This window comes from Anomaloglossus baeobatrachus, chromosome 5, assembly GCF_048569485.1.
Source record: "Anomaloglossus baeobatrachus isolate aAnoBae1 chromosome 5, aAnoBae1.hap1, whole genome shotgun sequence".
NCBI lineage: Eukaryota > Metazoa > Chordata > Amphibia > Anura > Aromobatidae > Anomaloglossus > Anomaloglossus baeobatrachus.
The window spans coordinates 259,851,132-259,875,532 of NC_134357.1; the positions used below are offsets into that span (position 1 = coordinate 259,851,132).

Consider the following 24,401-nt stretch of genomic DNA (forward strand, 5'->3'; position numbering starts at 1 on the left):
GTATTATACACTACACTTGTGCGTTATATAATAGTTTGGTAAACGCACACCAGTGCACCTGTACGCTGCCACCAACAGGCACACACGTGCGGTTTTAAAAACCAAGCACGGACGCAATAATAACCTAACACAGGTTTTAGGAGCAAAAATTAAGAACTCTGACACTATCAGCCACTGCTGACTGACGTGTATTATACACTACACTTGTGCGTTATATAATAGTTTGGTAAACGCACACCAGTGCACCTGTACGCTGCCACCAACAGGCACACACGTGCGGTTTTAAAAACCAAGCACGGACGCAATAATAACCTAACACAGGTTTTAGGAGCAAAAATTAAGAACTCTGACACTATCAGCCACTGCTGACTGACGTGTATTATACACTACACTTGTGCGTTATATAATAGTTTGGTAAACGCACACCAGTGCACCTGTACGCTGCCACCAACAGGCACACACGTGCGGTTTTAAAAACCAAGCACGGACGCAATAATAACCTAACACAGGTTTTAGGAGCAAAAATTAAGAACTCTGACACTATCAGCCACTGCTGACTGACGTGTATTATACACTACACTTGTGCGTTATATAATAGTTTGGTAAACGCACACCAGTGCACCTGTACGCTGCCACCAACAGGCACACACGTGCGGTTTTAAAAACCAAGCACGGACGCAATAATAACCTAACACAGGTTTTAGGAGCAAAAATTAAGAACTCTGACACTATCAGCCACTGCTGACTGACGTGTATTATACACTACACTTGTGCGTTATATAATAGTTTGGTAAACGCACACCAGTGCACCTGTACGCTGCCACCAACAGGCACACACGTGCGGTTTTAAAAACCAAGCACGGACGCAATAATAACCTAACACAGGTTTTAGGAGCAAAAATTAAGAACTCTGACACTATCAGCCACTGCTGACTGACGTGTATTATACACTACACTTGTGCGTTATATAATAGTTTGGTAAACGCACACCAGTGCACCTGTACGCTGCCACCAACAGGCACACACGTGCGGTTTTAAAAACCAAGCACGGACGCAATAATAACCTACTAACAGGTTTTTTTGGGGAGCGACAATTACAGTACAGACAAGTCAGACACTATCTGGACTGTTTTACACTGTGTACACCAGCCCCAGATATGAAGGCTGGTATACGGTCACCACTACCCTGCCTGCCTGCCTGCCTGTATACTGCTACAATAGTCCTGACAAGGACTCTTCTGGTCACTAGCCTGTATTCAGACCTGGCTATACCCTGCCTGTATATAGCAACAATAGTCCTGAGAAGGACTCTGCTACTGTACTCCGACCTGGCTATACCCTGCCTGCCTGTATACAACTAGAATAGTCCTGAGAAGGACTTTTGGTCACACTGTTTGCAGCCCTGCAACTGAAAAAGCTATAAAGGGCCGCAAACCTTTCCCTGAAGCAGCGACACTCTCCCTGCACTGACTGTCAGAATAGCTGTGAGCAGAGCACAGCGCGCCGGCCGATATAAAGGCTCGGTGACGCTGTGCAGGCCGGCCAATCACTGCAATTCCACAACTAACAGGGCTGTGGCATTGCAGTGGTCTGCCAGCCAATCCCTGCATGAGGGCTGGCTCTCAAAAGAGCGCCAACATGCAGAAATGAAGACCACGAGTAAAGCACGAGTATCGCGAGATTACTCGGTCCCCGCCGAGCAGCCCGAGTACAGTGATACTCGTGCGAGTACCGAGTAGTGACAAGCATGCTCGCTCATCACTAGTACAGACACAAACACACACACAGCTCTGCTGCATATATAAATATATATACGGTATATATACAGCTCTGCCGCACATATACACATCTCTGCTGTCCGAAGACTATATATATACACAGCATTGCTGCACACATCTCTGCTACACTGCCCAAACAGCACATATTCACAAGGCTCTGCTGCCCAGAGTAAATACACACTCTGCTGCCCAAAGAGTATATATACACACAGCTCTACTGCACACATAAACAAATAGCTCTGCTGCAGAGAGACACACACTGCACTCAGACACACACTAGGCTCTGCTGCACCCAGACACACACTCGGCTCTGCTGCACCCAGACATACTCGGCTCTGCTGCTCCCAGACACACACTCGGCTCTGCTGCACCCAGACACACACTCGGCTCTGCTGCACCCAGACACACACTCGGCTCTGCTGCACCCAGACATACTCGGCCCTGCTGCACCGAAACACATACTCGGCTCTGCTGCACCCAGACACACACTCGGCTCTGCTGCACCCAGACACACACTCGGCTCTGCTGCACCCAAACACATACTCGGCTCTGCTGCACCCAGGCACACACTCTGCTCTGCTGCACCCATACACCCACTCGGCTCTGCTGCACCCAGACACCTACTCGGCTCTGCTGCACCCAGGCACACACTCGGCTCTGCTGCACCCATACACCTACTCGGCCCTGCTGTATTCAAACACACACTCGTCTCTGCTGCACCCAGACACAGACACACTATTGTAGTTATCTCCCTTTAATGCAGGGGGTTTTAGCTTATAATGGGACATCTGGGAAATGTGCACACGCGGCTCTAGGGGCCCCACACACATGGCTCTGGGGGCCCCCACACACATGTCTCTGGTGGCCTCCACACACATGTCTCTGGGGGCCCCCACACACATGGCTCTGGGGTCCCCACACACATGGCTCTGGGGGGCCCGAACACTTAGCTCTGGGGGCCAGCACATACGGCTCCGGGGTGTGGGGGGGAAAGCCAGGAAATACATCTCTGGGGGGAAGGGAGCCAGGACAGACATCTCGGAGAGGGCAGGGGGAGTCGATACAGCTCACTGGAGCCCATAAATCGGGGGGCGGGGAGGGGTGTAGAACATACCGCTCAAATCAAGGTGGAGAGGGGGCCCACACAGCACCGGAGGGCAGTGCTGTGCTGGGGGTCGCTGGCTGGCACTGCTCCTCATTTTTATCTGTGGGACAGTGACTGGAGCTGGACGCCGCGTGATAGTTCCGCCCACAGATGAAGTTCAAACAAGGAGTTCACAGCGAATGCTGTAGACAGCGTGCCTTAAAGGGACAGAAGCCGCAGTTTCCTGCAGAGGACTGTGGTCCCCAGAACTCGCGAATGGGCCCCCCCGGCTGTCCAGGGCCCTGGCATTTGCCTGGGTGTGCCGCGTGCTGACGCCGGCCCTGACCTAGTGGTCAAAATAGCAAAGAAACCTTGCCCCCAGAGGTTTTATCATAAATTTATGATAAAACCTCTGGGGGCCAGGTTTCTTTGAGCCTCCTGTATTATTGGATAGAGATTGATAATATGGCAAAATTCCTGCTTTTTCACATTAATGGATTTTGCTGTTTGCTGTTTTGACCACTAGGTCACTGGGTTATCCTGACCTAAGTAATTGATTGGTCTCTAATGTGTTTCTAAACAGCTTAATTGTGGATATTTATGATAAAATCTCTGGAATATTTATTATTATATAATAGGAGGACTTTAGTTTGGATTGATTTCTGTATATTTTTGGTGTTTTTTAAGAAAATGTACAGTGGAACCTCGCTTAACGAGTAACCCAGTTAGCGAGTATTTCGCCTAACGAGCAAGGCTGTAAATTTGTAACTCGGTTTACGAGAAAGCTTTGCTGTACAAGCAAATACTCACCGCACACACTTCCGGTTCCGTACATCCATTGCTCTCTAACCCACTCAGTCCACTCAGTTTGCAGTCCACACAAACACACACATGCACGCAGAAACACACACAAACATGCACGCACGCGCACACACACATATTATGCTCACCTTACCTTTCATTTCCTCGCCGGCTTCCTGGAACTTGCATGTATCGGGTAACCAAGGCGACCGATGCCGGACCTTCAGCTCCCAGCGCGCTGACGTCAAAGGCAGTAGCCGCTAGCCTCTGGCCAGCGTGCTGCTTTTGAGTAGCAGCTAACAGTGGAAGGTCCTCCCTCCACAGGATGTGTATCTGGTAACCATCGCGATGAAGAAAGAACTTCTTCTGTCAGGCGCTACTCAAAGGCAGCGCGCTGGCCAATCAGAGGCAAGCAGTTCCTGCCTTTGACGTCAGCGTGCTGAGTGCGGAAGGTCCGGCATCAGTCACCTTGGTTACCCGATACATGTCTTGTACGGGCGAACTGCAAGTTCCAGGAGACCGGCGAGGGAACGGAAGGTAAGGTGAGCATAATCTGTGTTTGTGCGTGTTTGTGCGTGTTTGTGCATGTTTGTGCGTGTTTGTTCGTGTTTGTACGTGTGTGGAATGGCACAATAGGGCACCAGGATGGGACATTTAACAAGTTGTGGAACGAATTGTCTGCATTGTAATGATTTCCTATGGGAAATCTTGCTTTGCTGAACGAGTAACTTGGTTAACAAGCACACTCCCAGAACGGATTGTTCTCGTTAACCAAGGATCCACTGTATGTTTTTTATGTTTTTTGTATGTGTTTTTTTAAAATTTATACACAAATAAAACTGGTATTATATTTTCAAAAAATATTTGAGTGAGTGCCATTTTTGGTCAAGCACTTTCCTCTTAAATTAATTTATGTCTTTGGGATAAGTCATCAGCATCAGATTGGTAATAGTGGGACAACCCACACTATCATTGATCAGCTGCTCCCAGTGGTGTATGTGATCAGTTGCGCAGGACAGCTCTGCTGTGCAGCTCCACAACTGATCACTTCCAGCCGCTGCCAGCACTAGGAACAGTTAAGTGTCACACCCCCATCGATCTGACATGGATTACCTATCCAATAGGCCACCGATATAAAAGTACAGGACTACCCTTTTGAATTTAGAGTTTATTTTATTTTAGGATCTGAGCAAAGGTCTACATCAATTTCCAGGTCTCCTCTGGGGTCTGACTGCTCCCCTGGTCATATTCTGCACTTTTTACTTATGCAAGTTTTAGTTTGGGTGGTACTATTTGTTTATGTGTTTTCTACCTTCTCCCCCCAGATTTCATCCCTGAAAGCTGCCATTGGAAGCAGAACTTCAGAGCGGAAGGACAACCACTAGCAGTGGAGTTGAGCATGTTAGTGTGGACATATTTTTAGTTGGATGTAAAAGTTATTCAGTTTGGAACCAATAAAAAACATTTTTTTTTTCAACTAGCCATTTATTTGTGTAAAATGCTTTTTCTGACCTGCTCCACCAAGCTAACCACCCTGAGAAAACTACTGACAAAAAGCTTCCCGGAATCACTGAAGGTAAGACCATGATATGGGATGGCGTATACATCTAGCTTGGACTAATCCACTTTTTCTGATCCATTATGTAGGTACATGGAGCGGTACATCATATAATCCACAATAACCCCTTCCGGCTTCAAGTGCTTGTGGACAAATGGCCAGAATTTACTTCTGTGATATGTCGCCCTGCCCTGGAAGTGAGTGGACACACAATTGACCCATCAAAACAGAAATTAGGGCTTTGTTTACATTGAGTATCTGCAGATCAGATTTGTTTCCTCATAGGTCTGTTATTACTACTTACATTTTTTTTTTTTCTAGGACATGACAGACGCCTTGGACCATTACTATAACACTTATTTTCTCTTCAGTAAAGATCCACAGAACCTCAGCCAAATGCTCGAAGAACCCAGTGCTATAAACTGGAAGCAGAAGTTACAGATACAAGGTAATAATATTGATCTCAAAGGGTTAATCACAAATGTAAACATGAATAAATCTGATGTTGAACGTGCGCATTTCTACTGCATTCAAAATTGGGCTACACAGCCTGCGTTGATGGGGGGGTCTCAGTAGTCTGCTCCCAGTGATCAGCAAGTTATTCCCTGTGTTAGAACTAGGGAATAACTTATTTTTTAGGAATAACTCTTTGATGGGAATCTGTCAGCAGTAGAGATGAGCGAACCGGTCGCGGTTCGGCTCGAGGTCGGTTCGCCGAACGGGGATCCCGTTCGAGTTCGGTTCGTCGAACGTTCGACGAACCAAACTCGAACCTATAGGCTATAATGGGAGGCAATCACAAACACATAAAAATGCATTATAAATGTATACAAACAGTTAATAAACATTGCCATAACACTTACCGGTCCTCGCGATCCCTTCTGCACTCTGTCTCCTGCCACTATTCCATCCGATGATCGCTGAATCCTCCCGGTGACGGCACTGCCAGCAGAGATGCAGGACCTATCGTGACGTCAAAATAGCCATGTGACCAGTCACGTGGCTATTATCTCATTGGCTACAGACTGGTCACATGACTATGATGCGTCATGTAGGACCTGCGAGTGCATCTCTCCGGTACACGGTGCACATATGTGTATCGCCGTGTACCGGCGACATGCTCTAGCACACGGTCGACTCCCCGTTCCGTTATGGACCAGCTGACACAGCCGGTCATTAACGGATATCACCGTTGCCATAGCAACGCAGTTACCGGTGACGTCACCGCTAACCGCGGCTCCGAGAGCACCGTTGCTATGGTAACGCGTCTGTCAGCATTACCGCTGTTACCGCTGACAGCCAGCACTGATCACTCACGGAGTGAAGGCTGCACGCTGCTTCCCGATTGTAGTGAGGATTGTAGTGAGGATGAGGTTCCCCAGCCCCAAGTGATGAGCTGGTGAACCTCATCCTCACTACAATCGTCACTACTACTACACTAGTGAGGATTGTAGTGAGGATGAGGTTCCCCAGCCCCAAGTGATGAGCTGGTGAACCTCATCCTCACTACAATCGTCACTACTACTACACTAGTGAGGATTGTAGTGAGGATGAGGTTCCCCAGCCCCAAGTGATGAGCTGGTGAACCTCATCTTCACTACAATCGTCACTACTACTACACTAGTGAGGATTGTAGTGAGGATGAGGTTCCCCAGCCCCAAGTGATGAGCTGGGGAACCTCATCCTCACTACAATCGTCACTACTACTACACTAGAAAGAAAGAAGACAGAAGAGCAGGATCGTGGAGGGCTGACAGGGGGTAATAAAGATGGAGTCTCTAATGTGTCTGTGTATTTATTTCTATTAAAGTATTTTTTCTCTGTGTGGTGTTTTTTTTTAACCCTTTATTGGAGATTCTTAATGGCCGGGTCAAACGTGCCTGACATTAAGAATCTCTGGCTTAATACTGGCTAGTAAAACAAAGCCAGTATTAACTCATGATTACCCAACAAGCCACCCGGCTCCAGGGCTGTTGGAAGAGTTGGATACAGCGCCAGATGATGGCGCTTCTATGAGAGCGCCATTTTCTGGGACGGCTGCGGACTGAAATCCGCAGCAGAGGCGCCCAGAAACCTCGGGCTAACCTGTGCTGCGGATTCCAATCCCCAGCTGCCTAGTTGTACCCGGCTGGACACAAAAATGGGGCGAAGCCCACGTCATTTGTTTTTTAATTATTTCATGAAATAAGTGAAATAATTAAAAAAAAAACGGGCTTCCCTATATTTTTGGTTCCCAGCCGGGTACAAATAGGCAACTGGGGGTTGGAGGCAGCCCGTGGCTGCCTGCTGTACCTGGCTAGCATACAAAAATATGGCGAAGCCCACGTCATTTTTTTGGTGGGCAAAAAAATTCTGCATACAGTCCTGGATGGAGTATGCTGAGCCTTGTAGTTTTGCAGCTGCTGTCTGCTCTTCTCCATACAGACAGACAGCAGCTGCAGAACTACAAGGCTCAGCATACTCCATCCAGGACTGTATGCAGAAGTTTTTTGCCCCCTGAAAAAATTATGTGGGCTTCGCCATATTTTTGTATGCTAGCCAGGTACAGCAGGCAGGTACGGCTGCCCCCAACCCCCAGTTGCCTATTTGTACCTGGCTGGGAACCAAAAATAAAGGGAAGTCCTTTTTTTATTATTTCATGAATTTCATGAAATAATTAGAAAACAAATGACGTAGGCTTCGCCCCATTTCTGTGTCCAGCCAGGTACAACTAGGCAGCTGGAGATTGGAATCCGCAGCACAGGTTGGCCTGAGCTTTCTGGGCCCCACTGCTGCGAATTGCAGTCTGCAGCCGCCTCAGAAAATGGCATTTTCATAGAAGCGCCATCTTCTGGCGCTGTATCCAACTCTTCCAGCACCTGCCTGCTATACCTGGCTAGCATACAAAAATATAGCGAAGCTCACGTCCTTTTTTTGTAGTTTTTTGGCAAAAAAAATAAAAAATGCTTCCCTGGATTTTCCATTGCCAGTGAAGGTAACACCAAGCAGTGGGGGTTAGCAGCCAGTAGCTGCTTGGATTACCCTTAGCTAGCAATACAAAAAATGCAGCGGGAGCCCATATATATTTTTTTTAATTATTTATTTAAATAACTAAAAATAAAATGGGCTTCCCTGTATTTTGATTGCTGGACATCACAGTGCTGTAAAAATAAATCTTTAAAAAAATGACGTAGCGCTCCGCGGTATTTTTGATTCTCAGCGCAGATAAAGCAGACAGCTATGGGTTGCCACCCCCATCTGCCTGCCGTTACCTTGGTTGGCAATCAAAATACAGGGAAGCCCATTAATTTTTTCTATTTAAAAAATAGTTAAAAAAAAATGATGTTGGGTCCCCCCATTTTTGATAGCCAGCTAGGGTAAAGCAGACGGCTGTAGCCTGAAAACCACAGCTGGCAGCTTTACCGTGGTTGGGGATCCAATGTGGAGGTCCCCTCAGGCTCTTTTTTATAATTATTTTATAAATATTAATAATTACACAATAAAAGTAGGGTCCCCCCCAAATTGGATCACCAGCCAAGGTAAAGCGGACAGCTGTGGTCTGGTATTCTCAGGGTGGGAAGGTCCATAGTTATTGGGCCTTCACAGCCTAAAAATAGCAGGCCGCAGGCACCCCAGACGTGGCGCATCCACTAGATGCGCCAATCCTGGCGCTTCACCCCAGCTCATCCCGTGCCCTGGTGCAGTGTCAAACGGGGTAATAAATCGGGTTGATACTAGCTGTAAAGTAACCTGAGATCAAGCCCAGCAGTTTGTGATGTCATGGCGTCTATTAGATACCCAACATCATAAACTGTCAGTACTAACAAAAAAAAAACAATCGACAAAAGAAATTTATTTGAAAAAACAGTCCCCAAAACATTTCCTCTTTCACCAATTTATTGTAAGAAAAAAAATAAAGGGGTCCCACGACGACTCTGGACCGTCTAGAATATGGGGGGGAGACACTCAGGGAACGTATCCCCCATTTTCTAGGAGTGCGGACCCTTCATGTGAGGAGTGTGGGTGCAATGAATCTGCACTCACTCTCCCCGGGTCCACAGCAGCAGAGTCCATGTCGTAATGGTTGCTACCAAAGCTGCAATGCCCTGCTCATGAGGTAAGGGCATGCCTAATCAGGAGAACTACTGTAGAGGAAGCTCTGCTCACTGGTATATAGGTGCTCAGAGGTAATAATAGATAAAATTAGTGAGTAACCTCGGCACTCTAAATCTCCCAGACTAAGTCAGTAAGTCACAACGGATAGTAATGCAAAATCACTCTTTATTGGTCCGTATTAAGAAAAACAAATTTTCATAAGCATATATGTTTTTGTCCAAAACAAGTTACAAATGACGTTTCGGCCTGAGCCTTCGTCAGATTGGACTTATCTGCATGTAATCATGAAAAATGACAATAATCAGTATCACATAAGAGTGAGAGAACAATAACATAAACTCGAACAATGTAGAGGTACAATTGGGATGCAGCAAAAAAATTGCAACACAGCAAGAAATGAAACACATGATACAAATGTCATAATACAGTACAAGGACAATATAGTAATGACAAATATGGGGTCAGAGTAGGCTTAGACAGCTCTGGTACGAAAGAGATGTCAATCATAAAGTAACATGTGCAGTAGGTGTAGAGCTACAGTATGCATGGCAGAGCTAATGGGTAGACCGACCATAGAAAAAGAACGGAGAAAAAGTGGAGAAAAAGTGGAGAAAAAATGGAGAAAAGAATGGAGAAAAAGTGGAGAAAAAGTGGAGAAAAAAATGGAGAAAAAGTGGAGAAAAAGTGGAGAAAAAGTGGAGAAAAAATGGAGAAAAAAATGGAGAAAAAAATGGAGAAAAAGTGGAGAAAGAGTGGAGAAAAAGTGGAGAAAAAGTGGAGAAAAAATGGAGAAATAAATGGAGAAAAAGTGGAGAAAAAGTGGAGAAAAAGTGGAGAAAAAGTGGAGAAAAAAATGGAGAAAAAGTGGAGAAAAAGTGGAGAAAAAGTGGAGAAAAAGTGGAGAAAAAGTGGAGAAAAAGTGGAGAAAAAATGGAGAAAAAGTGGAGAAAAAATGGAGAAAAAGTGGAGAAAAAGTGGAGAAAAAGTGGAGAAAAGGTGGAGAAAAAGTGGAGAAAAAGTGGAGAAAAAGTGGAGAAAAAGTGGAGAAAAAGTGGAGAAAAAGTGGAGAAAAAATGGAGAAAAAAATGTAGAAAAAGTGGAGAAAAAGTGGAGAAAAAGTGGAGAAAAAGTGGAGAAAAAATGGAGAAAAAAATGTAGAAAAAGTGGAGAAAAAATGGAGAAAAAGTGGAGAAAAAGTGGAGCACCCTTTGGTGCCTTTCATGTGGCACTAAGGGGTGCTTAGCTTTGTATTTAGCCAAAAAAATGAAAAAAAGTTTTGTAGCCAGCTAGGGTAAAGCAGACGGCTGCAGCCTGCAGACCACAGCTGGCAACCTCACCTTGGCTGGTAATCCAAAACTGAGGGCACCCCACGCTGTTATTTTAAATTAAATAAATAATTTAAAAAAAAAACACGTAGGGGTCCCCCAAAATTGGATCACCAGCCAAGGTAGAGCAGACAGCTGGGGCCTGATATTCTCAGACTAGGGAGGTCCATGGTTATTGGACTCTCCCCAGCCTAAAAATAGCAGGCCGCAGCCGCCCCAGAAGTGGCGCATCCATTAGATGCGCCAATCCTGGTGCTTCGCCCCAGCTCATCCCGCGCCCTGGTGCGGTGGCAAACGGGGTAATATATGGGGTTAATACCAGATGTGTAATGTCACCTGGCATCAAGCCCTGGGGTTGGTGAGGTCAGGCGTCTATCAGATATCCGACATCACCAACCCAGTCAGTAATAAAAAAAATAGACGACAAACACATTTTTATTTGAAAAAACACTCCCCAAAACATTCCCTCTTTAACCAATTTATTAGAATGAAAAACAAATCCAGGTCTGGTGTAATCCAAGGGGTTGCCATGACGATCCACACTGTCCCAGTCAATGAAGAGCAGGATGTTCCCCATTGGCTGGGAGAGCAGCGCAGTGACCTGAGCTAACATCAATGGGTCAGCCCAGGTCACTGCAGGGCATGACAAGTGCTGCTGTCAGCGAGGTACATTACCTGCGCTGATCTCCAGCACACTGACAGCCCCTGTCACTGAGTTCAATGACCGCCGCCTTCACACCAAGTATCGCGAGAGGCCCGTGACGTCACCGCTAGTCAGTCTCGGGTCGGAAGCGAGAGAAGGTGATGTGACAAGCGGCGGCCATGGAGGACAGTGACAGCGCTGAGGTCGGGATGGCGGGACTTCATCACCGCAGGTAAGCCGAGCGGGACCATGTGTGTGTGTGTGTGTGTGTGTGTGTGTGTGTGTGTGTGTGTGTGTGTACGTGTGTACGTGTGTACAATACATGCCACGGGCAGGAGGGGGCGGAGCGAGCTGAGCGGGGAAGTGTGGGCTTCCTGCACGTAACTAGGATAAACATCGGGTTACTAACCAAAGCGCTTTGGTTAGATACCCGATGTTTATCTTGGTTCCCAGCTTCTGGCAGGCTGCCAGCGATGGCTCCTGCACACTGTAGCTGTAAAAAGCCCTGCTTTTTGCTGCTAGAACCGTTCTCGAACGTATCTAGAACTATCGAGCTTTTGCAAAAAGCTCGAGTTCTAGTTCGATCTCGAACAGCCCCCAAAATCACTCGAGCCTAGAACTGGAGAACCTCGAACCTAGAACCGCGCTCAACTCTAGTCAGCAGGCTTTTGCTGTGTAATCCGAGAGCAGCATAATGTAAGGTAAGAACCCAGATTCCAGAGATGTGTTACTTACTGGACTTCTTAGTGTAGTTTTGATAGAATCCTTGTTTTTCCCCTGTTTTGTTGTAAATGTAGCAGTAGTCAAATTGCTAAGCGGTGTATAACCCTGAAAACCTCAGGCAGGTAGCTCTCATTGTACACTCTACATTGCAAGCAATCTGCCAATCAGTGCTGGGGGTGGGATTACACAGACAAATCTGACTGGCTTGCACATGACACCTAGTCTGTCAGTGACAATCTCCTGCTGATGAAAGTGTCGCGGGTGGAGGAGGGGACGCCGCGCTCTCCCACTGCTCGGGTCCGGCTGCCGCGGCTGCTGCGGCCTGCTACTGCTCGGTGGCTCGAGCGATGGGCCGGATCCCGGGGACTCGAGCGGCGCTCCTCGCCCGTGAGTGAAAGGGGATTGGGTTTTGGGATAGTTTATTGTCCGTGACGCCACCCACGGCTGTGGTGATGGAGTGGACACCCCCGCTGCTCTGTTTGGGGAGCCCGGGAGTGATGGTACGGAGCAGCCAGTTGTTGATTTGCCCCTCCGTGGGTAGGGGTCTTGGTGCTCCCGGGGCCCGGTGATGGTATTGGGATGGTGGACAGGCGGGGGTGGGGCCTGTGGAGGTGCAGGGGCGCAGGGACAGCGCTGTGCCGCACGGCACGGAGGTACTCACTCAGCCAGTAAACACGACACAGTTCTCGGTAAACAAACGGCTGGTTGGATGGGTCCCTCGGACGGTTCACGGTGCTGATGTTCCCTGCAGTTAGCGGTGACGGTCTCTTCCCTGCACCTATGTGAAGTCTCTTGGTAGCGATGGGTCCCCACCGGTTACCCACTCCTCGGCTTCAAGCTGGGCCGAAGGAGCTCTACTTTGCCCGCAGGCGCTGGCCCTGGGAAACTGGTGCCCTGGCGGTGGCGGTGTCTCCCCTTCACGGTCGGGCTGTTGCCTTCAATTGGGACTTGGTTGTTAGGAGACAGAGGTCTCCTTCACTGACGGATTTGGCAAATTATGGCGACTCCTAGCCTTGCCGGGATCCGAAAGGCCCCTGCCCTGGTGCTGACTGTTCTTCGTATACTGCTCCGGTACCGCCGGGTCACCACCCATCCGCGGTCCTTCCAGCAACCTCCGAGCAGTCCCCCTGCAGACTTTCACCGCCATCTGCTGACCTTGCTGTCACTGTCCGGGGCACACACCCGGACCAACTTCAGGCTTTCTTAACTGTTTCTTTTCTGTCGCCACTCTTACTTTCCTCCTTTACCACTTCACTGTTTACTCCTTCTACTTCCTCCTCCTAAACTCATCTGCCTGGTTCTTCCCGCCTCCAGGGCTGTGAACTCCTCGGTGGGCGGAGCCAATCGCCTGGCCCACCCCCTGGTGTGGACATCAGCCCCTGGAGGAAGGCAACAAGGATTTTGGGTTAGCTTGGTGTACCTGCAGGGAATGTGGGGTGCATGTGGTGTTGTGACATGTGACCTCTGGCTTGCCCAGGGCGTCACATTCCCCCTTAGCAAAACGCAGACCGTCCTCGGGCTGCCCGTCCAACACCGGTTTTATTTTCCTTTTGTTTTTCTGAAAAGATAGGAAAACGGTAACATATTTACAATTTATGGCATCATCCCACATCGGGAGGTTCATTTCTTAAATGGTTTCAAACGGTGTACGGTTACGGTTTCCGCTCTCTCCCACCCAAGTAACCTGGCCCTGATGCTGCCCCTAAAACCCAGGCAGCACCCCTTGACCCCAGTCCTGCACCAAGTTACCCGAGCGGGATCTGTCCTTCCCATCCAGAGGGTAGCCACCGGTTCCTGTGGTGGCTGGTCCCCAGCCTGCTCTGCTGTGGGCCCTCCCTCCAACCTGCCTCTCCGGAGGCGGCAATTGCGGAAACGGTAACGGTAGCACAACTTATTTACAAGCAACTAGCGTCTGTGGTTGCCCTGCAAGTTCACGGGCTTGTCCATGAGCAGTTCCTCATGCAGAACTTCTCAAACGGTCCCCACGGGGACAACGGTGCCGGCAACGGCCGGTTGCAAATCACGGTAAATCAGATGACTGTTCGGTTCCATTTACTTATCATCACTTTAAACTTTCAAACTAACACACTGGTGGTCCCAACGGGGACGGTGCAACGGTGCTCCGCTGCCGTTATTCCGAGTCCTCAACATCACCTGAGGGAGGGGGCGCAGCGCTCACACGGGACTCCTGGCTGCCCCTTAGCTTAGCGTCCAGCGCGAACCACCCCCTCTCCCCACAGTGCCGGTTGTACTGCACGATGTCGCCCGGCATCAAGTTACGACCGGGATGCTCCTCAGGCAGGTGGGCATTCACATCCCGCCGGGCTACAAACACTTCGGCCTCCAGGCCCGGTTCGTAGATGAACCCATAGCCCCGGCGGACATCAAACCGCCTCTCCTGCCCTTCGTACAGTGGGCCCTGGACACGGAACGTTGCCTGACGGAGGTTCTCCTTTTCCCGGATTGCACGGGCCACCAGCTCCGCTTTCTTCCTCTCCCTCTCACCGATCTCCGGGCCCAACGGTACCGGCTCCCTGTCCCAGTACGGCGCTGCTGCGAGCTCCGGCGCACGGGTCGGGCCCCGCAAGACCTGTCTGACATTGCCCACTGCTGGTACTCTGGGCGACAGGTCACGCGGTAACGTGGCCTTAGACGCTGCCTTGCATCGGCAACCCGGCGCAACCTCAGCCGAGGTGTGGGGGATGGGCACAGGGGCTTTCCGCAGTTGGGCCTTCGGCACGGAGCGGGTCATTGGCTCCGGCTCGGGGACTTTCTTGGAAGACGCCTCTGGTTCGGTTTTCGGAGCCTTCCAGGGCAACACCTCCGGTCGACTACGGGCTCCGGCTACAGGTCGGCCCGCCTGGGCGGGCATGCTGGGTATCGCTACCGGTTGCGGTCGTAGCGGGCCTAATGGCGGGGTCACGACTCCCGAGACGGGCGGCAAGGGAGACAGCGGGGGGAGAGGGCTTGGACCGGGTCCCGCAGCCGCGATGACCGGCCCTTCAAGGGCATCGGGGCGTGGGTCACTCACCCTCCCTTCCTCCGCCTCCTTCTCGCGTCTCCGCACGGTTGCTATAACGTCCGCCATGTCGGTCTCCCACTCCTCCATGAGGAGCTGCATCTTGACCTGCAGCCTTTGGTAGAGCTGCGCGGTCCGGATCTCCACCCACGCCGCGGTTCCAGGCGCGGGGGCTACGGTGTTGCGGGACGGCATCCACATGCTGCTGGCGGCTTCTCCCAGGAACAAGATGTCCGCAGAGTCCTGGCGTCCCTGCTTTTATAGCTGTGTTCACATGCAGCCAGCCGCCATCGCGTCCCCCTTTAGCTTCTTTCCGGCCCCTCCTCTATTGGGGCGGGGTTTTGGTCTTCGCGCCTCTGCTACTCGAGAAGACGCTCGAGCGGGAACTTTTCGCGCCAAAGATGGCGACTTCTGAAATTTTTCAGCCGGATACCTCCGGCGGTCACAAGGGGCACCTCTACCCAACGGCAGAGCGGTAAGATCCTGTTCGTGACGCCAAGTTGTCGCGGGCGGAGGAGGGGACGCCGCGCTCTCCCACTGCTCGGGTCCGGCTGCCGCGGCTGCTGCGGCCTCCTGCTGCTCGGTGGCTCGAGCGATGGGCTGGATCCCGGGGACTCGAGCAGCGCTCCTCGCCCGTGAGTGAAAGGGGATTGGGTTTTGGGATAGTTTATTGTCCGTGACGCCACCCACGGCTGTGGTGATTGAGTGGACACCACCGCTGCTCTGTTTGGGGAGCCCGGGAGTGATGGTACGGAGCAGCCAGTTGTTGATTTGCCCCTCCATGGGTAGGGGTCTTGGTGCTCCCGGGGCCCGGTGATGGGATTGGGATGGTGGACAGGCGGGGATGGGGCCTGTGGAGGTGCAGGGACGCAGGGGCAGCGCAGTGCCGCACGGCACGGAGGTACTCACTCAGCCAGTAAACACGACACAGTTCTCGGTAAACAAACGGCTGGTTGGACGGGTCCCTCGGACGGTTCATGGTGCTGATGTTCCCTGCAGTTAGCGGTGACGGTCTCTTCCCTGCACCTATGTAAAGTCTCTTGGTAGCGATGGGTCCCCACCGGTTACCCACTCCTCGGCTTCAAGCTGGGCCGAAGGAGCTCTACTTTGCCCGCAGGCGCTGGCCCTGGGAAACTGGTGCCCTGGCGGTGGCGGTGTCTCCCCTTCACGGTCGGGCTGTTGCCTTCAATCGGAACTTGGTTGTTAGGAGACAGAGGTCCCCTTCACTGACGGATTTGGCAAATTATGGCGACTCCTAGCCTTGCCGGGATCCGAAAGGCCCCTGCCCTGGTGCTGACTGTTCTTCGTATACTGCTCCGGTACCGCCGGGTCACCACCCGTCCGCGGTCCTTCCAGCAACCTCCGAGCAGTCCCCCTGCAGACTTTCACCGCCGTCTGCTGACCTTGCTGTCACTGTCCGGGGCACACAGACGGACCAACTTCAGGCTTTCTTAACTGTTTCTTTTCTGTCGCCACTCTTACTTTCCTCCTTTACCACTTCACTGTTTATTCCTTCTACTTCCTCCTCCTAAACTCATCTGCCTGGTTCTTCCCGCCTCCAGGGCTGTGAACTCCTCGGTGGGCGGAGCCAACCGCCTGGCCCACCCCCTGGTGTGGACATCTGCCCCTGGAGGAAGGCAACAAGGATTTTGGGTTAGCTTGGTGTACCTGCAGGGAATGTGGGGTGCATATGGTGTTGTGACCTGTGACCCCTGGCTTGCCCAGGGCGTCACAAAAGCTGCAGCGCACAGCCCAGTAAGTGACACATCCTTGGAATCAGGCTCTGCCCGACATTATGCTGCTCTCAGAATAAATAGCAAAAACCTGATAACTAATTAGCTTTACCTCATCTACATCAATTTCTAGAATCATAGAATGGTAGAGTTGGAATGGACCTCCTGGGTCATCTAGTCCAACCCCCAGCTCAAAGCAGGATTCACTAAATCATCCCATACAGATGTCCATACAACCTCTTTTTAAAGACTTCCATTGAAGGAGAACTCACAACCTCTCGCGGCAGCCTGTTCCACTCATTGATCACCCTCACTGTCAAAAAGTTTTTTCTAATATCTAATCTGTGTCCCCTCCCCATCAGTTTCATCCCATTGCTTCTAGTCTTTCCTTGTGAAAATGAGAATAAAACTGATCCCTCTACATTGTGACAGCCTTTAAGATATTTGTAGACAGCTATTAGATCTCGTCTCAGTCTTCTCTTTTGCAAGCTAAACAATCCTAAATCTTGTAACTGTTCCTCATAGGACATGGTTTGCAGACCATTCACCATTCTCTGAACTTGCTCCAGTTTGTTGGTGTCTTTTTTAAAATATGGTGCTCAGTGTGACTCCCTGGCAAAACCAGGGTGTCACAGACCTGCAGAAATCCAGCAAAGAGCAGGTCATTCTCCTCCTTGGTAACCTGATCCCACACCAGTGCAGCAGGACAGACACCCCCCCCCCAGTGTAAGAGCAAAACAGAGCAGCAGGGGAGGGGCTGGAGCAGAGTGTGTGGGGAGAGGGAGAGGAGAGGAGCTCAGAGTTGTAGCTCCCGGGCTGCTACAGAAGCGTGCTCCAAAAGGGCCGGGACAGGCTGTTAGTGAGCAAGGGACTTGAGGTGACCGGGGCAGTGTAGTGGCCCGCCGGTGTGGAAAGAGATCCCGGATCACTGCAGGGGAGTGGACTCCCCGTTCCCGGCTGAGGAGGAAAGAAAGAGAAAGAGTGGAGAAAGAGGCACCTGGCTGCAGGGAAAGAACAGGGGCTGCTGCACCGTGTGTGGGACTTCAACACCCTCCGTACCGAAGGCTGCGGACACTGGCAATTTCTGGATAATTGCTGACTCCGTGTCAATTTCCTTGCAAAGCGAACTGTGAGTAACAACATCCCCCGGTCCAACTGGGCGCACAGCTCTCAGACGGCCTCCATCTCCTCCCTGCACCACCTCACCGGGGTCCCGCGACACCAACACCCTACCCGTGGAGGGAAATCACCACCTTGCTGCCCACCACCATCCCCGGGATCCATTAACCGGCAGCGGCGGTGCTCCGTTAGCTCACCGCATACCACGGGTGGCGTCACGGACAATCTCCCTTACCTAATCCCCTTCTTACTGTGGAGCCTGGGATCACAGACTGGGTCACGCCACCGTGATACCCACAGAAGTGACCCCGTGGCCCGGATCTGAGTACCCCTTGTCCCTGGGCGACACACTCAGAACTGGACACAATATTCCAGATGAGGTATGACCAAAGAGGAGTAAAGGGGATAATGACTTCACGTGATCTAGACTGTATGCTTCTGTTAATACATCCTAGAATGGTGTTTGCCTTTTTTCCTGTTGCATCACACTGTTGACTCATGTTCAGTCTGTGATCTATTAGTATACCTAAAGGGGCACTTTACACGCAGCGACATCGCTAGCGATGTCGCTCGTGAAAGCACTCGCCCCTGTCGTTTGTGCGATACGGGCAAATCGCTGCCCATGGTGGACAAAAACGCTAGTACCCGTCACACATACTTACCTTCCTAATGACGTCGCTGTGGCCGATGAACAGCCTCTTTTCTAAAGGGGCGGTTCATGCGGCGTCACAGCAACGTCACACGGCAGGCGTCCAATAGAAGCAGAGGGACGGAGAGCAGCCGCATGAAAGTAACGCCCACCTCGTTGCCGGAGGACGCAGGTACTGTGTTGTTCGTCGTTCCTGGTGTGTCGCACGTAATGATGTGTGCTGCCTCAAGAACGACGAACAACCTGTGTCCAGCACCAGCAACGATATTTGGGAAATGGACGACGTGTCAACAATCAACGATTTGGTGAGTATTTTGCATTGTTAGCGGTCGCTCGTACGTGTCACACGCAACGACGTCGCTATCGAGGCCGGATGTGTATCACGAATTCCGTGACTCCCAACGACATCTTGTTAGCGATGTCGTTGCGTGTAACGGGGCCTTTAGTCTTTTTCACACATGCTGTTGGATAGCTCTATTCTTCCCATGCTGTATATGTTCTTTTCATTATTCTTGCCAAGATGTATGACTTTGCATTTCTCCCTGTTAAAAAATATTCTAATAGTTGCTGCCCACTGTTCCAGTTTATTTAGATCTTGTTGAATCCTCTCTCTCTTCTCTACACCGTGTGCAGAATTATTAGGCAAGTTGTATTGTAGAGGATTTTTTTTATTATTGATCAACAACTATGTTCTCAATCAACCCAAAAGACTCATAAATATCAAAGCTTAATATTTTTGGTAGTTGGAGTGGTTTTTTTTTTAGATTTGGCTATCTTAGGAGGATATCTGTTTGTGCAGGTAACTATTACTGTGCAGAATTATTAGGCAACTTAATAAAAACCAAATATATTCCCATCTCACTTGTTTATTTTCACCAGACATGCAAAAACAAAACACAAAAAAATTAGTGACCAATATAGCCACCTTTCTTTATGATGACACTCAACAGCCTACCATCCAAAGATTCTGTCAGTTGCTTGATCTGTTTACGATCAACATTGCGTGCAGCAGCCACCACAGCCTCCCAGACACTGTTCCGAGAGGTGTACTTGTGATGCCCTGGCAAAACTAGGTAGTCACAGATAGGAAACACACAGCCAATCTAAAAACCTAGTCACCCCCCACCCTTAGGGAAAGACAGACACACCAGTGGGTGTGACCAGGCGGTTGGACACACCCACCCAGGGGTCTAGACAGCCCGGGGCGGGAAAGCAAGGAGTGCTAGTTGAGTTTTGGAGTGGAGAGGAGTGTGGGCTGGAGCTAAGTGTAGCTCCAGCAGGAAGAAGTTGAAGTTGAACGGTACCAGGGTAGGAGCCCTGGTGCCTTTGGCTAGGAGGCAGATGGTGGTCTCCGTCAGCAGGAGACGGGAAGACGGCTCGGCAGAACCGAGGTGGACTGGGACAGGGTTGTAGCCCGCTGGTACCGACACGGGGAACCGACCCGGAAACCGGAGCAAAGGGGGGTACTCGGACCCTGAAGCCAGGACCGGGAAACGAGCAGCCTGGTTAATTAACCGATTGCGGACAGGACTAGAGGGCCTGTCCCACCCAAAGTCCCTCATAGAAGACAACAGCCCACCGATAGGGGTAAGAGGTCACCGCCAGGGCCCATAGATCCCACGAGCCAGCGTCTGCGGGCACGGCTCCTTAGGCCACATCCAGCCGGGAGCAGACTCCTGAGTTCCAGACTGGGAAGTCCATCTTACACAAAGTCAGTGCAGAGGAAAAGGATAGAGACTACCAGCCCGGGTGGGGGACCCAAATGCAACCGGCCACGGCACCGGCCACCAGCACCTTGGTTTACCAGAGACTTGTGTGATTTATTGACCGTGAGTAATTAAGCATCCCACTTGCCGTCGCTACACCCTGCACCAGACACTGGGCCCCGGGGCAACTATCCCTACCCATGGAGGGGTTAACATCCAGCTACCAATACATCTTCCCCGGGTGCCCCATATCAGCAGCGGTGGTGTCCCAACTCACCACACACCGTGGGTAGCGTCACAAACTTAATACAGCCTAGCCCGTACATCTATGTCGCCCCATTTATTCGGCGTGGCCGCAAGACCCTCGGGTCCGGAGACGCTCGAGCCACGACCCCAGCAGGCCCGGATCTGAGCAGCGCCGGCTGCTGGCACGGGGGCGGCACATACTCTTTCCACTCCCTGTAGATCTCACATTTTATGAGGGACCACAGGTTCTCTATGGGGTTCAGATCAGGTGAACAAAGGGGCGATGTCATTATTTTTTCATCTTTTAGACCTTTACTGGCCAGCCATGCTGTGGAGTAGTTGGATGCATGTGATGGAGCATTGTCCTGTATGAAAATCATGTGTTTCTTGAACGATACCGACTTCTTCCTGTACCACTGTTTGAAGAAGTTGTCTTCCAGAAACTGGCAGTAGGTCTGGGAGTTGAGCTTCACTCCATCCTCAACCCAAAAAGGTCCAACAAGTTAATCTTTGATAATACCAGCCCATACCAGTACCCCACCTCCACCTTGCTGGCGTCTGAGTCGGAGTGGAGCTCTCTGCCCTTTACTGATCCAGCCTGTGGCCCATCCATCTGGCCCATCAAGAGTCACTCTCATTTCATCAGTCCATAAAACCTTTGAAAAATCAGTCTTAAGATATTTCTTGGCCCAGTCTTGACCTTTATTCTTATGTTTCTTGTTCAAAGGTGGTGATTTTCAGCTTTCCTTACCTTGGCCATGTCCCTGAGTATGGTACACCTTGTGCTTTTTGATACTCCAGCAACATTGCAGCTCTGAAATATGGCCAAACTGGTGGCAAATGGCATCTTGGCAGCTTCACACTCGATTTTCCTCAATTCATGGGCAGTTATTTTGCGCCTTTTTTGCCCAAAACACTTCTTGCGACCCTTTTGGCTATGTGCCATAAAACGCTTGATTGTTTGGTGATCACGCTTCAAAGGTTTGGCAATTTCAAGACTGCTGCATTCCTCTGCAAGACATCTCACAATTTTAGACTTTTCAGAGCTCGTCAAATCTCTCTTCTGACCCATTTTGCCAAAGGAAAGGAAGTTGTCTAATAATTAAGCACACCTTATATAGGGTGTTGATGTCATTACACCACACCCCTCCTCATTAGAGATGCACATCACCTGATTTACTTAATTGGTAGTTGGCTCTCAAGCCTATACAGCTTGGAGGAGGACAAAATGTATAAAAAGTATCATGTGATCAAAATACTCATTTGCCTAATAATTCTGCACACAGTGTATGTAAATTTATTTTAAAAAAAAGTACAGATATTTGGTATTTCCACGTCCGTAACAACCCAATTTATAAAACAATGACACTAGTTAACCCCTTCCTTGAATACAGTAAATAAAATAAATAAAAAAATGTTTAAAAAACTATGTCTTTTCATGATACAGTTGACAAAATTAGTGGACTAAAACGTGACCAAAAGTCATATGTAAACCTGTTACCGTGAAAACATCTTGTCCAGCAAAAAAAACAAGCCGCCATACAGTTTCGTAAAAAATAAAAAAAATTATAGCTCTCAGAATACAGCAATGCAGAAACAATTTTCTTTTCTATAAAATTCTATTTATGGTATAAAAATGGCAAAACATAAAAAACCTATATAAATGTGGTATCGCTGTAATCGTACTGACCCGAATAATAAAGCTGTCTTATCCCTTTTATGGCATGGTGAACGACGTAAAAAAAAAACAAAACACAAAAAAACTATTCCTGAATTTCTGTTTCTTCATGATTCTGCCTCATAAAAAAAGAATAGAAAGCAATAAAAAAATATTATGTGGCCCAAAATGGTACCAATAAAAACCTCAAACTCATCCTGCAAAACAACATCCCTCACATGACTCTTTTGGCAGAAAATAAAAAAAAGCTGTGGCCTTCAAACTTCAATAATGGAAAAAATCTTTATTTTGTAAAAGAAAAAAAGCCTTTTTAGCGTGATAGCAGCCAAACCTAAAAAAAAATATATAAATTGGGTATCGCTGTAATTTTACTGACCAGACAAATAAAGCCGCTTAATCACTTACACTGCAAAGTAACCTTATAACCTCCTAAAAACCTAAAAAAATAAGGTTTCAAAAATTGTGACAATGTAAAGTAGACATGTGGGAAATGTTATTTATTAACTATTTTGGGTGACATAACGAATGACAAATTCAAAGTTTGAAAATTGTAAAATTTTTGTAAAATTTGGACAAACCGCCAATTTTTTCCCAAATAAACAAAAAAAAAAAAAAAAAAAAAAAAATCGGTCTAAATTTACCACTATCATGAAGTACAAAATGTCACGAAAAAACAATGTCACAATTACTGGGATTCGTTGAAGTGTTCCTGAGTTATTAACTCATAAAGTGACACTGATCAGAATTGAAAAATTGGCCAGTTCATAAAGGTGAAAACAGACATTGATAAAGGGGTTAATGTTTGATTTTTTGCTATTCAACATATTGCACATATTTTTTTCCACAATCCCAAATATTTGCCCTGGGCACTGAACCTTAAATGAAAAGTTGATTCGAAAAATCATCAATATATTGAAAAATTTGTCTACAAAATTAAATATAGACAGCACTTCAAAATACAATATTGAAAATTGTAAATTTCCATCCCAGGTATGACAGGAAAAAAACATAGAAGTGACTAAATCAGAGATAGATAAGAGAATGTTACCTTCATTTAAATTCATTAAAATAACAAAAAAGCTTCATGAAAAGTAGGGGACCCAGTTGATATTGATGCCAAAATTAGTAATGGTAAATTTATATATACAGTACAGACCAAACGTTTGGACACACCTTCTCATTCAAAGAGTTTTCTTTATTTTCAGGGCTCTGAAAATTGTAGATTCACATTGAAGGCATCAAACTATGAATTATAACATTTGGAATGAAATACTTAACAAAAAAGTGTGAAACAACTGAAAATATGTCTTATATTCTAGGTTCTTCAAAGTAGCCACATTTTGCTTTCATTGCTACTTTGCACACTCTTGGCATTCTCTTGATGAGCTTCAAGAGGTAGTCACCGGAAATGATTTTCCAACAGTCTTGAAGGAATTCCCAGAGATGCTTAGCACTTGTTGGCCCTTTTGCCTTCACTCTGCGGTCCAGCTCACCCCAAACCATCTTAATTGGGTTCAAGTCTGGTGACTGTGGAGACCAGGTCATCTGGCGTAGCACCCCATCACTCTCCTTCTTAGTCAAATAGCCCTTACACAGCCTGGAGGTGTTGTCCTGTTGAAAAATAAATTATGGTCCAACTAAACGCAAACCGGATGGAATAGCATGCCGCTGCAAGATGCTGTGGTAGACATGCTGGTTCTGTATGCCTTCAATTTTGAATAAATCCCCAACAGTGTCACCAGCAAAGCACCCCCACACTATCACACCTCCTCCTCCATGCTTCACGGTGGAAACCAGCCATGTAGAGTCCATCCATTCATCTTTTCTACAAAGACACGGTGGTTAGATCCAAAGATCTCAAATTTGGACTCATCAGACAGAAGCACAGATTTCTACTGGTCTAATGTCCATTCCTTGTGTTCTTTAGCCCAAACAAGTCTCTTCTGCTTGTTGCCTGTCCTTATCAGTGGTTTCCTAGCAACTATTTTACCATGAAGGCCTGCTGCACAAAGTCTCCTCTTAACAGTTGTTCTGGAGATGCTGCTAGAACTCTGTGTAGCATTGACCTGGTCTCTAATCTGAGCTGCTGTTAACCTGCGATTTCTGAGCCTGGTGACTCGGATAAACGTATCCTCCACAGCAGAGGTGACTCTTGGTCTTCCTTTCCTGGGGCGGTCCTCATGTGAACCAGTTTCTTTGTAGCGTTTGATGGTTTTTGCCACTGCACTTGAGGACATTTTCAAA

General features: G+C 48.7%; 1 protein-coding gene across 1 annotated transcript in view; it reads left to right on the top strand.

The window, feature by feature from the left end:
- Positions 1-24,401, top strand: part of LOC142309943 (glycine N-acyltransferase-like) — a 104,829-nt gene that overhangs the window by 16,803 nt on the left and 63,625 nt on the right. Inside the window, exons 2-4 of the mRNA XM_075347414.1 lie at positions 4,989-5,239; positions 5,311-5,418; positions 5,543-5,669. Of these exons, the coding sequence (XP_075203529.1) occupies positions 5,162-5,239; positions 5,311-5,418; positions 5,543-5,669 (313 nt within the window). The 5' untranslated portion in view covers positions 4,989-5,161. The remainder of the gene's footprint in view (positions 1-4,988; positions 5,240-5,310; positions 5,419-5,542; positions 5,670-24,401) is intronic.